General features: G+C 41.2%; 1 protein-coding gene across 1 annotated transcript in view; it reads left to right on the top strand.

Moving 5' to 3' along the window:
• LOC126457141 (NADP-dependent malic enzyme-like) overlaps window positions 1–15090 on the top strand; it is a 389633-nt gene that overhangs the window by 191323 nt on the left and 183220 nt on the right. The window contains exon 4 of the mRNA XM_050093209.1: window positions 2957–3049. Coding sequence (XP_049949166.1) covers window positions 2957–3049 — 93 coding nt within the window. The remainder of the gene's footprint in view (window positions 1–2956; window positions 3050–15090) is intronic.

Genomic DNA, 15090 nt, shown 5'->3' with positions numbered 1-15090 from the left:
TCTGTTGCCGGAACAAATACGAGAGACCAAAACTTTGAATAAATCAAGGAAAATGCATAAGCAGAACTGGTGGAATTAAATAACCGTGTGGCAATTTTAGGTGTAGCAAGACTTTTCGTGAAGGATCGTGTAAAGAAAGGGTGGCTGCGAAGTTCACATAAGCTGGCATCTTCCACTAACATACCTGCCAATAATAAATCTTGACATTAAAATGATGGCACCGGTTCGTGGCCGAACTTCAGGATAATACAGGACGGAACTATGTAGCTTTCTACAACTACGTACATCTGTGCTCTGCAAACTACAGTAAGTTAGGAGGAAAATGTTGCGTTTTTCCATTTTGTATTCCAGTAGTTTCTCATTCCATAGTGGATAATGTGCACGAGGAACTACTGTCTACATAATGCCATAAGAATAATTACTTCTCTAAAAAAAGAAAACCATTTGACTCAGGGACTGCAGCTAGATACAAAAGCAAACCATGTTGTTAGGCTACCTTCATTTTCAGGTTTCTTATGTTCACTGTCTACGGGGTGCTGCAGAACATCCATACATATCGTCCGCAAATAAGTTCTTACATTTTTCAAGTATTTTTCAAGTACTTTTTAAAGTACTTCGGGCCATCACCATACATGTGTCTGCCTTAGTCATCTATTACCGTCAGCACATACAGCATTTCATAACTACATTTGACGGAAACAGGAAAAGTCTACGTCTGGTCTGCCGGAAGGGGTTATGAATCTCGGTCGCTCTGAAGGCGAACCTGCTGCCTTTACTACTGCAGTGTCTGACTCGTTCTATGTAGGACTTCATGAGATGTTGTACGATCTATGTCAAGAGTCTACCAAATAAAATTTTCGCAGTATTTCATTCACCCAAAAATCAAACACACTCGTGAGCTCTCATGTTGTACATAATGGTTTCGCATGTGTTGTAGAAACAATTGCCTGTCGCAGAGAAACTGAAAATAAGCAGCATTCCATCTGTTAACAGAAACTTTCCATTTGCTTAATCTGTATGATAGTTCTACTGCACGCCCATTTTAACTTTCGGGTATTTTTATGAGATCACTGACAACAACTGTCATTCATGAGTGAGCTGTGTCTGCACATGGTACCTGAGTGGTCGGCGCGACGGAATGTCTTACCTAACGGCCCGCGTTCGATTCCCGTTTGGGTCGGAAATTTTCTCCGCTCAAGGACTGCGTGTTGTGTTGTCCTTATCATCATCATTTCATCCCCATCAACACGCAAGTCGCCGAAGTGGCGTCAACTCGAAAGACTTGCACCAAGCGAACGGTCTACCCGACGGGAGGCCCTAGCCACACGGCATTTACATTTACATTTTAGTGAGCTGTAAAAGGCTACTAAATTGATAAATTTAGTAGAATGCATTACTTTACACTTTTCTACATCTGCAGTTAGTTTTCAGTCTGTGCAACAAATTGAGGTGCAGTCCAGATTGTGTTTGATGTTGTTTCCTTCCCGTCGTTGTGCTGTTACTGTAGGAATCGCGCATGATGAGTCTTTACCCTCCTGGATATGGCTTTATTTTTTGTGACCAGATGACCTTCCTGACTCGCACAGCCTTAATTTGAGGAGAGTAATGTTGTGCACGCTATCAGTCTGCAAATTATGGGCCGGCCGAAGTGGCCGTGCGGTTAAAGGCGCTGCAGTCTGGAACCGCAAGGCTGCTACGGTCGCAGGTTCGAATCCTGCCTCGGGCATGGATATTTGTGATGTCCTTAGGTTAGTTAGGTTTAACTAGTTCTAAGTTCTAGGGGACTAATGACCTCAGCAGTTGAGTCCCATAGTGCTCAGAGCCATTTGAACCATTTTTGCAGATTATGTTTCGTTCTTTAGTATCATTTAACAGTTTGTGTGTTGTGTTTCTGATGCACAGATGAGGGACCTATCTACTTACCACCTAAAAGGTAGTAGGAAATTGTCAAAGAACTACATCGTGTCGGCTATTGTCCCATACTACGGAAAAAAATTAGCTTTTGATACTTTTCATCTGCTCTACAGAGTCGCTCTTGTCATACCACACTTGGCGGTATGGTCTCACCTATACAAGAGAAAGCAGTTCACATTTTGGCAGCTGGAATCTGTTTTATTTTATCGTAGCTCGAATCTGTTTTGTTTTGACTTCGTGGTTTTCTCGCGAGGTATACGCAGGAGGAAGAAATACATTGAGTGAATCTTCTACGAACGCGTGCTCTCGGAATTTTAACAGTAAACCACACCGTGATGTATTACGTTTCTCTTACCTAGTAACCCCTCCATTCACTGGTACAATGTTGCGATCTCAGAGTGACTTGCAAGGGCATCAAAATAATATTTCGTGCGCAATTAATTATAAGATCTATAAGATCACCAATGTTACAAGGACGTCCCATTACGTCCAATGCTGGGGTGTTTGCAAATATCGGAGGGCCCTGGCAGTAGTGACAATATGTAAGGGAAAAATGAATTGAAGTTTGTGTTGGGTAGGGCACTCAGCATAGGTATTTCGTGCAGAATAGTTGCCCATCGTACTGCGGTGGTGTGAAGGTTAGCATTTTTGTGTAGCAAGCCAGAATTCCCGGGTTCATTTCGTTTGCTTCGATCATTATCGTAGATAATGAAAAGAGACTTAAATGACTCAGGGAAACATTTAATTATAAGAATAAGAGGTTGTTGAAGAATATGGACTGAAATACTGACGCTAATTCAAAATGATTAAATATATATTTAATGCCAACGAACATTCCAAGAAAAGACGTTCTCGTACTTTTACTACAAAATCAATATTTCACGCACAGATACAAGTTGAGAAACGATTCAATAATGTTCATTCGTTAAAAGTCAATATTACGTATTTAAAACGAAGCTATAACTTTCCACCTTGTACTAGAATTAATGAAGTAAGCAATACCGTAATAAAATACGTGCAATTTGCTTATTTTGTTTTCTAGGTTACCAATGGACTTGCCTAAAGCAGAAATTCCTCAGGCAGAAGTGCCGAAGGCAGAAGTCCCCAGTGGTTTCGCCGAAACCCCTAATGCAAGGTACGTACTTGCAAGAAGCTGGTGACGCTGAAAGAGTCACATTATTACAAAAACGAGTTAGCATATTCCATTAACTTACCTGCCGATTTTTAATCTTGCATGTATAAAACGTAACTGACTTTCTAATCAATTCATCAAATCTTACTCGTCTAAAGTCTCACTAACAAACAAATTATTCCACGCATGAAATTTTCTTTCTGAGTAGGGTAAAAACACGTATCAGAAATAGTAGGAATAGAACACAATATGTTCTTCATTCACGAGTGTATAACAGAAAAATGATTGGAGAATGGCTTTTACTTGATAATAAAAATTTTAGGCTACTTGCAAGAAAATCACCTCGGCAATCCCAATTGAAAAATGTTATTTATTTTTCCAGCATTGACATCAAGATGTATTATTTCCAATCACAGTGCCACATATAGGGTAACATGTAAAACTGACCACTCATTAATTACTGAAGTTTCTAATTATTTGTAAAGTTTTATCGTCACCCATTGAGGATACGTATCAAGAAGAGGTAAGAAACACATTAATTTCTTTCACGTACATTCCGTGAAACAACCGTGATGGGAAAACGAGAGAAACTCGAACCCGCATGGAAGTTTATTGATAGTCGTTCTTACCATTCGTCTTGCTCAAACGGAAGGGAAAATATGGGAAATTACAATGGTATCCGCTATATTCTCCACCTTCCAGTGCATAGACGTATATGGAAATGTAGGGGAAAAAAATGGTTCAAATGGCTCTGAGCACTATGGGACTTAACAGCTGTGGTCATCAGTCCCCTATAACTTAGAACTACTTAAACCTAACTAACCTAAGGACATCACACACATCCATGCCCGAGGCAGGATTCGAACCTGCGACCGTAGCAATCACACGGTTCCGGACTGCGCGCCTAGAACCGCGAGACCACCGCGGCCGGCGAAATGTAGGTGAGTGCCGATTTTGAACATGATCATTGAAAGACATCTGTTGATCTGTAGACTGGTTAAAATAAATTTTGAATATAGGTCCGTTACAAAATAATCTAGTCTGCCGTGAAGCTGAGAAGGCTGACATTTTATATAAAGTCTTTAAAGAAGGAGCACTGCTTCAATGGGAGAAGGACGGACCTGTGGCACTAGTCATATGAAGTGAACCTTATTTCTCCCAGAGTCCAGTGTACGGAACAGTTCGCCACCTTATTCCCTGTCCCGTGCTGAGCACGGAGCCTCTTTGTTCCACATGACAAAACATCGTCAGAGCAAAGACATATACATATGGATTGCGTGCAGATTACTATTTGAGAAACTGCCGAAATATGCACTTTGGATTTTGGCGTAGAAGAGCATCAGATCATACACTGCTATTCCATGGGAAGTGCAGAGTCCCGACAAGAACGTGCTGGGAATTCGCCGCACTCTTAAAGCGTTTATCTGAGATTGAAAATATTCGGACGTTTTGGCACGCCATCTATACATCCTGACATGTGGACATGTAGAGACAGAGTGACGTCTGCTTTAACTGAAATTCACCAGGGAGCGTCGGGGTGTTATTTCACAGCTAAGCTCTTGTCAGTTGATCACATATAAGAGTCCATGCTGCAGTATAAGGAAAAAGTCAGCCGGCCCTTGATTGAACATCATTGCTAAGACAACCATCAGGTGCTATCCATATGTTTCTTGTTCGACCTCCTCCTAATTCGAATAGGTACACACAAAGCGATCAAGAGCAGCCATATGCGAGGGTTGGAACTTTAATAGTGGCAACTATTTATTAACAACTCGTACAAAATAGATACGTGTTTTAAAGTTTTACTGACCTTCAAAGTAGTCACCAGCATCGTGTATAACCCGTTGCCAGCGATGTGGAACTCGTAGGATACTCTTAGCAGTGGCAGTTATGTTTACAGTTCGAGCGACGCGGTCTATTGCCCGCTTCTAGTTCACAGAGGTGATAGTTTTTTGGTATAAACTAAATGACAACAGTTTTGCTGTCATCCTACCCACTGAATACTACACAACGGATCTGGCCCTCTGTGACTTTTTTCTGTTCTACAAAATCCAAGGGGAAGCGTTTTTGGGGCTAGAAAAACTGAAACAAAAATCACAGCAGACGCTACACAGCCTAACTTCAGGCTACTTTAAAATCTGTTTGCATGAATGAGTGAAACTCTGGGACAAATGCGGTACGGCTGATTGACACTATTCTGAAGGTGATGCAATTATTTATATTGTCTGTTTAAATTTCGTCAGATGTACGTTTCGTTTCAATTGATCTATAGCGAGGAGAGCCTCCAGGATGTAGAACCTATCAGAAGAACAAGAATTCACAATAAATATTGACAATAGAAACAAATACGAGTATACTAATGTACTTTCCACAGATCCCAAGTTGAATGAATGATCGTCATGGATGTGGAACGATTCAGAAAAATTTTGAACAAATTTTCAGTTATGAGGTAATAAACACTGAATAGAGGATCATTTTACAACACTTATTTACAATGACTGCATTACTGCACTGAATTTATACAGAAGTCAGATTGTACTAATATTCGAATTAGTTTATTTTACTGGTAACACACAAACACATATCAGTTGTTTATACTAATAAATTCATCAGTGAATTAGAATGCGGTGGCCACAATAAATCCTTTAAGTTCCCTGTAAAATACAAATTCTGTAATTGACCAACCCTATTTGCTTTTGGTTGTCCCCTTCTACAAACTAGTACTACCAACTTTCAAGAAGATGTTATGTTTGAGCTGACACTTGATAGTTGGAGAGACAACATCACAGTTACAGATAGTCTGCGTACACCAGTCGTTGGCCACTGATGCATAGTATATATTGATGGTGATATCCCCTTCCGCGTCAACTATGGTCTGGAGATGATGCACTGAAGCGCCGAAACTGGTAGCTACACAATATATTGCAACGTAAGGACGGTTATAGGCGTTTCATTTTCTTACAATAGTGACGGCCGTTGTCCTCCAGACCTCGTGGCACAAGGATGGACATACAAAAACTTTATGTTTCAGTCGTGTGAATAGAGTGCTGTGTGAATCAGTGCGAGTAAGGTGGGAGTGGCCAGCCCGGCTAGCTGCGCGGTCTAACGCCCTGCTTCCCGAGCGAGAAGGCGTGCAGGTCCCCGGCACGAATCCGCCCAACGGATTAATGTCGAGGTCGGGTGTGCCAGCTGGCCCGTGGATGGTTTTAGGCGGTTTTCCATCTGCCTCGGCGAATGCGGGCTGGTTCCCCATATTCCGCCTCAGTTACACTATATCGGCGATTGCTACGCAAACACTGTCTGCACGTACGTGTCACCATAATTACTCTACCACGCAGACATTTGATTTGGGGCTACACTCGTTTGGTATGAGACGTTCCGGGGAGGAAGGGGGGGGGGGGGGGTCCACTGGGGGCCGAACCGCATAATAACCCTGGGTTCGGTGTGGGGCGGCAGTGGGGTGGATGGACTGCTGTGGTCTGTTGTTGGGTTGTAAAATACTGAGGGCTATGGCGGGAAGAAGTCTCTCCGTTGTTGCTAGGTCCGCGGTAGAATACACAATGCACAAGATGCGAGTGAGTGCATGAGTGTCGTTTTTTAGGTTTCATCCTTACTGTGTATAGTAATTTTAGCTATTTTACTCACATTAGTTCCTTCTAAAATGCATCATGCACCATGGCGCTGATAACCTCGCCGTTGAGCGCCCATAAAGTCAAATCACACACGCACACAAGCACACACACACACACACACACACACACACACACACACACACACAAGACGTTTACACTTTTCACTTAATCGGGGCGGATAAATACGAGAACTAAGTTTCGATAACCTTTAAATATCTCGTTCATGTATACTGTTAACTTACAAATACAGAATGAATTTTTAAAAGTTTATCCTTACGAATCTATCATGCTAACGAATAGCGATGTTGGCCCATTATGTAACATGAGATATATCTGTTATATTCGTGTACCTCGAACACCTCTGGCAACTTAATGCGATGCACGGCATGTGAAGTGTGGATGAAAGTATGAACGAAGTGCTAGTGTTTTCACTGCAGTAAATTTTACGTTACTGCATATCATACTGGAATAGAAAGATATTGTAGCGATATAACTTGTATCTCTTAGATATCAACATTCATCCACTGTAAATGGAAACAAATCAGGACTGTAGAATAAAAAAACTAACGTCTTCACCTCCTTCCCCACCCTTCAGCAGCTTACCTCCACTTCATATTATCGATGATCATGCAGTGCATTAGAATCGACAGTGTCACAACCAACGATCTACAACTCGATGTGCAACATAGTGTCTTTTGTGTTATGACGCAACTATGCCCTAATTTCCGAAGAGGGTAATAGCGTGCCGAGGCAGTCACGGCCATCGAGAGTCCCAGCCCGCGGCATCTGTTTGATTTCCCAGGGGCTGCGCCTTCATTATAGCCCCTCACCTCAGTGGCTCTTCTCTAGATGATTAGACATATTTCCTCGGAATACATAGCAGCTACACGTCGGCGCATCTTACAGAGAAGCTACACAAAATTTTTAGGTTCAGTAGCCTCAAACTTATCCATAGATAACACTAACAGTAACATCAGAAGCTAAGTGTCTTTTTATTGATTCCATTTCTTTGCTCTCAGATATCGTCTGTTATTGACTCGTCTGAAGTACTACGTAGTTACACAGACTACTGGTGGCCGCAGAAAATTGTAACCGCTTGACGAATCTTCATAATGTAATATGAATTAATTGTGACATAGACAAACATTTAAGTTTTCATTTAATACCACTGTGTAACTGCCAAACACAGCTATTTTCTGCAGACCTGCCAACATGCTGAGTTGCTAGGCGTTTTGTATGCCAAATAGTCGAAACACATAAGGGTTCGATGCGTGTCTGACTAAAGCGTACCAAACTGTTTGGATGCAAGCCGCTAGTTTATTTGTGTCGACTGAAGAAAAAAATGACATGGTGGTCAATGTTGAGAGACACATCTACGCATTTATGCTTTCTGACCTCAAGGCTTCTTCATTACATAGCAACATATGATGAGGGTGATCGTATTCAAAACTGTGATTGAGGGCGGGTATGACATTAATTGCTAAACTTTACGGGCTTAGCAATTTCTAATGGGAGCATTCGCTGTTTGTAACAGAATGGATTGTTAATGATATATTGTAAAGGAAGGAAGCTTGTAGGAAATACAGCAAATGCCTAGTTGGATATGTTTCTGCGAGAAGTGTGTTGGAGCTTCTTCGGATTTCTTTCCTTCTCATTTATTTGAAGTTTTTGGCGGTCTTATAGTAAATTCAATCTGGATGGTCGTACGGAGACTTTAACCCCTTCTCTCAAAGATATGTTTTGTGTCTTAACCATTACACCACCTCTCTCGGTAATAAACTAACAACAACGTGCTATATATCTACCGTTCGCTTAGTATGATATTACAGTCAAATAATCAATTTTCTCACAGAGTGCATTAAAGCCCTTTCCTAGTGATCTAGATGACGATGAGGCATCATCATTGTTTTTTCCTTCCTTCCTTTCCTCACACTGACACTGCTGGTTACCTCATTGCAGTCTGAGAAGACAATGCTCCAGTATCATGTGTACCATGTACTTTGTAGGTTCAAAGAAAACTTCGAGCCTAATTTCAGATACGTACCCCACTCATACAATTATGGTTGCTGGTGACTTCACTTTATCCTCGATATGTTGGCGAAAATACATGTTCAAATCTGAAGGTACGCATAAAACATCATCTGAAATTGTACTAAATGCATTCCATGAAAATTATTTCGAGCAGTTAGTTCATGAGCCCACTCGAATAGTAAATAGTTGTGAAACCGCACGTTACCTCTTAGCAGCAAATAATCCTGAGCTAATAACGAGCATCAAAACAGACACAGGTATTAGTGAACACAGGGTTGTCGTAGTGAGACTGAATATCGTAATTGCCAAATCCATCAAAAATAAATGAAAAATATATCTTTTCAAAAAAAGCAAATAAAAATTCGCTTGACGCTTTCCTGAGAGTTAATTTCCACTCCTTCAAAATTAAGAATGTAAGTGTAGACCAGGTGTGGCTTGAATTCAAAGTGGTAGTATTGACAGCAATTGAGAGATTAATACCAAATAAATTAACGAACGACAGAGCTGATCTTCCTTGTCACACAAAACACGCCACAACACTAATGCAGAAACAATTAAAAAAGCATGCCAAATTCAGATGAACGCAAAACACTCATGATTATCAATGTTTTATAGAAGCTAGAAACTTAATGCGATCTTCAGTGCCAGATGCTTATAATAGTTTCCACAATGAAACTTTGCCTCGAAACCTGGCAGAAAATCCAAAGAGATTCTGGTCGCATGTAAACTATGCTAGCGGCAAGACAGAATCAATGCCTTCTGTACACGACAGCAATAGAAATACGGTCGATGACAATGCTGCTAAAGCAGAGTTGCAAAACACAGACTTCACTAAGCTCCTTCACAACAGAAGACGAAGTAAATATTCCAGAATTAGAATCAAGAACAGCTGCAACATGAGTAACTTAGAAGTACATATCCTCCGAGTAGTGAAGCAAGTTAAATCACTTAATAAAAGCAAGTCTTCCTCTCTAGATTGTATACCAGTTAGGTTCCTTTAACAGCATGCTGATGCAATAGCTCCATACTTAACAGTTATACAGGGTGTTACTAAAAGGTACGGCCAAACTTTCAGGAAACATTCCTCACACACAAATAAAGAAAAGATGTTATGTGGACATGTGTCCGGAAACGCTTAATTTCCATGTTAGAGCTCAATTTAGTTTCTTCCACCTACGCTCAATGGAGCACGTTATCATGATTTCATACGGTATACTCTACCTGTGCTGCTAGAACATGTGCCTTTACAAGTACGACACAACATGTGGTTCATGCACGATGGAGCTCCTGCACATTTCAGTCTAAGTGTTCGTACGCTTCTCAACAACAGATTCGGTGACCGATGGATTGGTAGAGGCGGACCAATTCCATGGCCTCCACTCTCTCCTGACCTCAACCGTCTTGACTTTCATTTATGGGGGCATTTGAAAGCTCTTGTCTACGCAACCCCGGTACCAAATGTAGAGACTCTTCGTGCTCGTATTGTGGACGGCTGTGATACAACACGCCATTCTCCAGGGCTGCATCAGCGCACCAGGGATTCCATGCGACGGAGGTTGGATGCATGTATCCTCGCTAACGGAGGACATTTTGAACATTTCCTGTATCAATGTGTTTGAAGTCACGCTGGTACGTTCTGTTGCTGTGTGTTTCCATTCCATGATTAATGTGATTTGAAGAGAAGTAATAAAATGAGCTCTAACATGGAAAGTAAGCGTTTCCGGACACATCTCTACATAACATATTTTCTTTCTTTGTGTGTGAGGAATGTTTCCTGAAAGTTTGGCCGTACCTTTTTGTAACAACCTGTATACAACCTCTCGCTCGGCAAAAGACAGTAAAATTGCACAGCTCACACCAGTATCCAAGAAAGGCAATAGAAGTAATCCACTAAATTACAGGCCCATATCATTAACGTCTACATGCAGCAGGATTTTGTATATATATTGTGTTCGAACATTGTGAATTACCTCCAAGACAAAGGCCTATCGTCACATACTCAACACGGATTTAGAAAACATGGTTCTTGTAAAACACAACTAGCTCTTTACTCACACGAAGTGTTGAGTGCTCTCGGCAAGGGATTTCAAATTGATTCGGTATTTCTACATTTCCAGAAGGCTTTTGACACTGTTCCTCACAAGCGGCTAGTAGTGAAATTGCGTGCTTATGGAATATCGTCTCATCCATGCGACTTTACTCGTGATTTCCTGTCAGAGTGGTCACAGTTCGTAGTAACTGACGGAAAGTCATCGAGTAAAACAGAAGTGATTTCTAGCGTTCCTCAAGCTAGTCTTACAGGACCTTTGCTGTTCCTGATCTATATAAACGATTATTAGACAATTTGAGCAGCTGTCGTAGGTTGTTTGCAGATGACTCTTTCGTTTATTGTCTAGTATAGTCATCAGAAGATCAAAACAGATCGCAAATTAATTTAGGAAAGATATCTGCATGACGCAAAAATAGGAAATTGACCCTAAATAACGAAAAATGTGAGGTCACCGACAGGAATGCTAAAAGAAATCTGCTAAACTTCGGTTACATGGTAAATCAATCAAAGGTAAAGATCACAAATTCAACTAAATTCCTAGATATTACAATTATGAATAACATAAATTGGAAAGAACACACAGAAAAGGTTGTGTGGAAAGCGAACCAAAGAATGCGTTTTATTTAAAATGGTTCAAATGGCTCTGAGCACTATGGGACTTAAAACGCCTGAGGTCATCAGTCCCCTAGAACTTAGAACTACTCAAACCTAACTAACCTAAGGACATCACACACAGCCATGCCCGAGGCGGGATTCGAACCTGCGACCGTAGCGGTCGCGTGGTTCCAGACTGTAGCGCCTAGAACCGCTCGGCCACACCGGCCAGCTTCGTTTTATTGACAGAACACTTAGAAGATGCAACTGATCTAGTAAAGAGACAGCCTATGCTACCTTGTCCTTCCCGTTTTGGATTACTGCTGCGCGGTGTGGGGTTCTTAACAGATATAATTAACGGAGTGCGCCGAGGAAGTTCAAAGAAAGGCACCACGTTTTGTATTATCGAGAAATAGGAGAGAAAGTGTCACGTACATGATACAGGATTTGGGGTGGACACCATTAAAACAAAGGCGTTTCTCGTTGCGGCGGGATCTTCTCACGAAATTTAAATCACCAGCTTTCTCCTCCGAATGCAATTTAGTCCTCCGAACGAGAAAATATTTTGTTGACGCCGACCTACTTTGGGGGAAACGATCACTATAATAAAACAATGGAAATCAGGCCGCGCACGGAAAGATGCTGGTGTTCGATTTTTCCGTACGATTTTCGAGAGTGGAATAACAGAGAATTATTTTGAAGGTGATTCTATGAAATCTCTGCCAGGCACTTACATGTGGTTTGCAGATTGGTCATGTAGATGTAGATGGAGGGAAGAAATACTGCTTCCCTGTCTTACCACCATTTTAATCCGAGTATTCTTTCCTCGTTGTCCATTCTTGTTGTTCCCTCTTTGTTCTTATACATACTGTATATCATCCATTTCCCCTATAATGTATAACTACGTTCTGAGTAATTCACTTATTCCTGGCGTTAAACCATGTGCAAGGATATTTTATGTATTCTATCTTGCAAGCATTTCATTCTCCAAGAGAAGGAACGATGTCATCTTATTGTACGTTAACATGTGTGATCTTCTGTTGATCCCATATCCCAATTCACTTCTCTTACGACTTTCTCTAGTATGTTGTAGTGATGAGAGAGCATCGCCTTGCCTCCGAGCTGAGTGTACGTAGAAACCCCTGATCTTTATATTTTGAAATGGCTTCTGTACCTACTGCATAAGCTGCGAGTAGTCTTCTTTTATATTTCGTATTCGCACTACTTCCTCCTAGTAACTGTTACGTTCACTCGGAGAGAATTTCGACGCCACTGTTACAGACATCTCCGTTTGCTCTCGGTTCCAATATGGAAGCTTCAGCATAGTCCTTTATAAAGATGCTGGGATAATGCAGATCCTTTGATTATTATGCCTCAGGAAAGAAACCGTAGCTCACTTCTATGCAAACACCTGACGCTTCCAACGTTATTCGTTTATTTAGCCGTGTAAGGTAATACATACGCGCAGTAACATCAGACGTAGGAACTCGGAGAGATTTTCCTTGGTACTGTTTATCCTACACGTTCGTTTCGTAATCACCTACGTCGAACCAGCACAGATGGATGTGATAAACACTGTTTCCTACACGTTACACCTACCATAGTGAATCTTTCTTCCTTCTATACTCTTTACAATTGAGTAACGAACTTTCATCCCATCAATCTGTTTTAGTTTCTTGCAGCCTCAAACTTAGCTCGATAAAAAAAGACAATGAGCTGGTCATTGTGGTGCTGGGCCAAGCTCACTGCCTTGTAAAGTAGTAGTTGAGGGTTCTAGTCCGCACTAGGGCGTCTGTACTGCGTGTGATCCACAAAGACACAGAATGAAAAAAATCAATAATTCATCAGTAATAAAACAAAGACAATGTGTAATAAATGACTTTTAGATGACTACGTTACTAAACTGATATGTTGGCTGAATGGTCTAAGGAATTCAAAAAGTATTGCTTTATCGATAGTAAATGACAGTTTCACCAGTTTTCTGATGTTTCCATTTCTATGCGCAACTAACCGATTTCACGTTACTGCCTGCAATAAAATCCGCCGTTCGAGGTGGTTCATGCTCTGTCTAAAATGCACAAAAAGCGAGATCTAAAGATCAGACTTACTTTCCAGATTTAGTTATGCTATAGTTCACTGAAATTATTTAAGTTGTTCCTCTGAAAAGGTTACACTTTACTCCCTGTATCATCTTTGCCCAATCTGACTCTGTGGCCTGCGCCACTATACAAGTCAGGCTAACTTTCGTAGTATTGCTACAGCCGCTGAAAGAAGCCTTTATACACAGGGATAAAACCATCAAGTAATAGACAATCTGGAGTCTGAGAGACAGATAAGTGCAATGCCTATAGTACCCCTGCTATTCATCAAGTGAATATTTGGATGGTATGTACATGAACCTTTTAATGCTTTCCATATAACGGGAATTTGCAACTCATGGGTGACATATAATAGCATACAATGCTTCTAACTCATATTCAGTAAATGGTAATAAAGACATTATAACCTGAGGATTAAGATCTCCAGTACACTATAGGCCTATACGTAATTAGCAGATGAAAAAGTTTTAGTAATTCCAGCCATTGGCTATATTGCATTTTTTTGTCAGGTCTAAATATGCACGGAGGCAGGATGTAGCTTCCCCACGGAGTCTCACGCTGGATTTGGAAGCATAGTTCGTACTTCCTTTGTTAGTGAGAACTGCCTGAATAGTCACACCTTCAGTTAAAGGTCGTCTTCCTATATCCACAGTTATCACTTATGAAGTCATTTATTTTTTCCAGAACCGGCCGCGGTGGCCGAGCGGTTCTAGGCGCTCAGTCCGGAACCACGCGACTGCTACGGTTGCAGGTTCGAATCCTGCCTCGGGCATGGATGTGTGTGATGTCCTTAGGTTAGTTAGGTTTAACTAGTTCTAAGTTCTAGGGGACTAATGACCTCAGAAGTTGAGTCCCATAGTGCTCAGAGCCATTTGAACCATTTTTTCCAGTATGAACTGATCGTTTCAATGGAATATCGAATGGCACTCCCTCCCCTCCAGGAGTAGAATATTAACTCATGCTTGTACTCGCCCGTACTATTTTATTATTTTATTGAATCTGGAAAGCCCTAAATGGCACATGTATGTCTTTTCTACCAAAATGAAAACTGTAGGTACTGTTAGTGATGGCAGACTTGGTTTCACAGTTCTAAACGTTATGCCCTCTGGAATACATAGACTTTAAATAATGGAAACAGTGTCGCAATTTCTGCCGAAATGCTGTAATGCCATAATGCCGGTTGCCTGCAACGCCCTGAAGTCCTCTGTAGGCAGCCATTGCTTTGCGCATTACGGCAGCAACTGTGGCACCGTTGCTATCCTTTAAAGTCTACGTATTTCAGGAGCGATAAGGCTTATAACAGTGTAAACAATTATGCCAACACTAATTTTACCTCTAGTTTTCATTCCCGTAGAGAAAACATATACGTACCATTTTAAAAAAGACGGAAATTTGTTTTTAGAGTGACATTTGTCTACATTTATGGTTTTTGGATTTCTGCCCATTGTGTGAGCCTCTAACACAGGTGCATATCTTGGCCAAATGCGTTTTTCACATATTGTTTCGTTTCGTAAATATATACGGTGGCGGAGTTAGGTAGAAAACCTTATGCACGAAGGTTCGTAGTGGCTCTCACACGAAGAAGAGCTCTACCGAACGTAACTTCTCTCCGTCTCGTTCTCTGTCGGAATTACATAG

Source organism: Schistocerca serialis, chromosome 2 (assembly GCF_023864345.2).
Source record: "Schistocerca serialis cubense isolate TAMUIC-IGC-003099 chromosome 2, iqSchSeri2.2, whole genome shotgun sequence".
NCBI classification, from domain to species: Eukaryota; Metazoa; Arthropoda; class Insecta; order Orthoptera; family Acrididae; genus Schistocerca; species Schistocerca serialis.
This window is presented reverse-complemented; position numbering and strand designations above follow the sequence as displayed.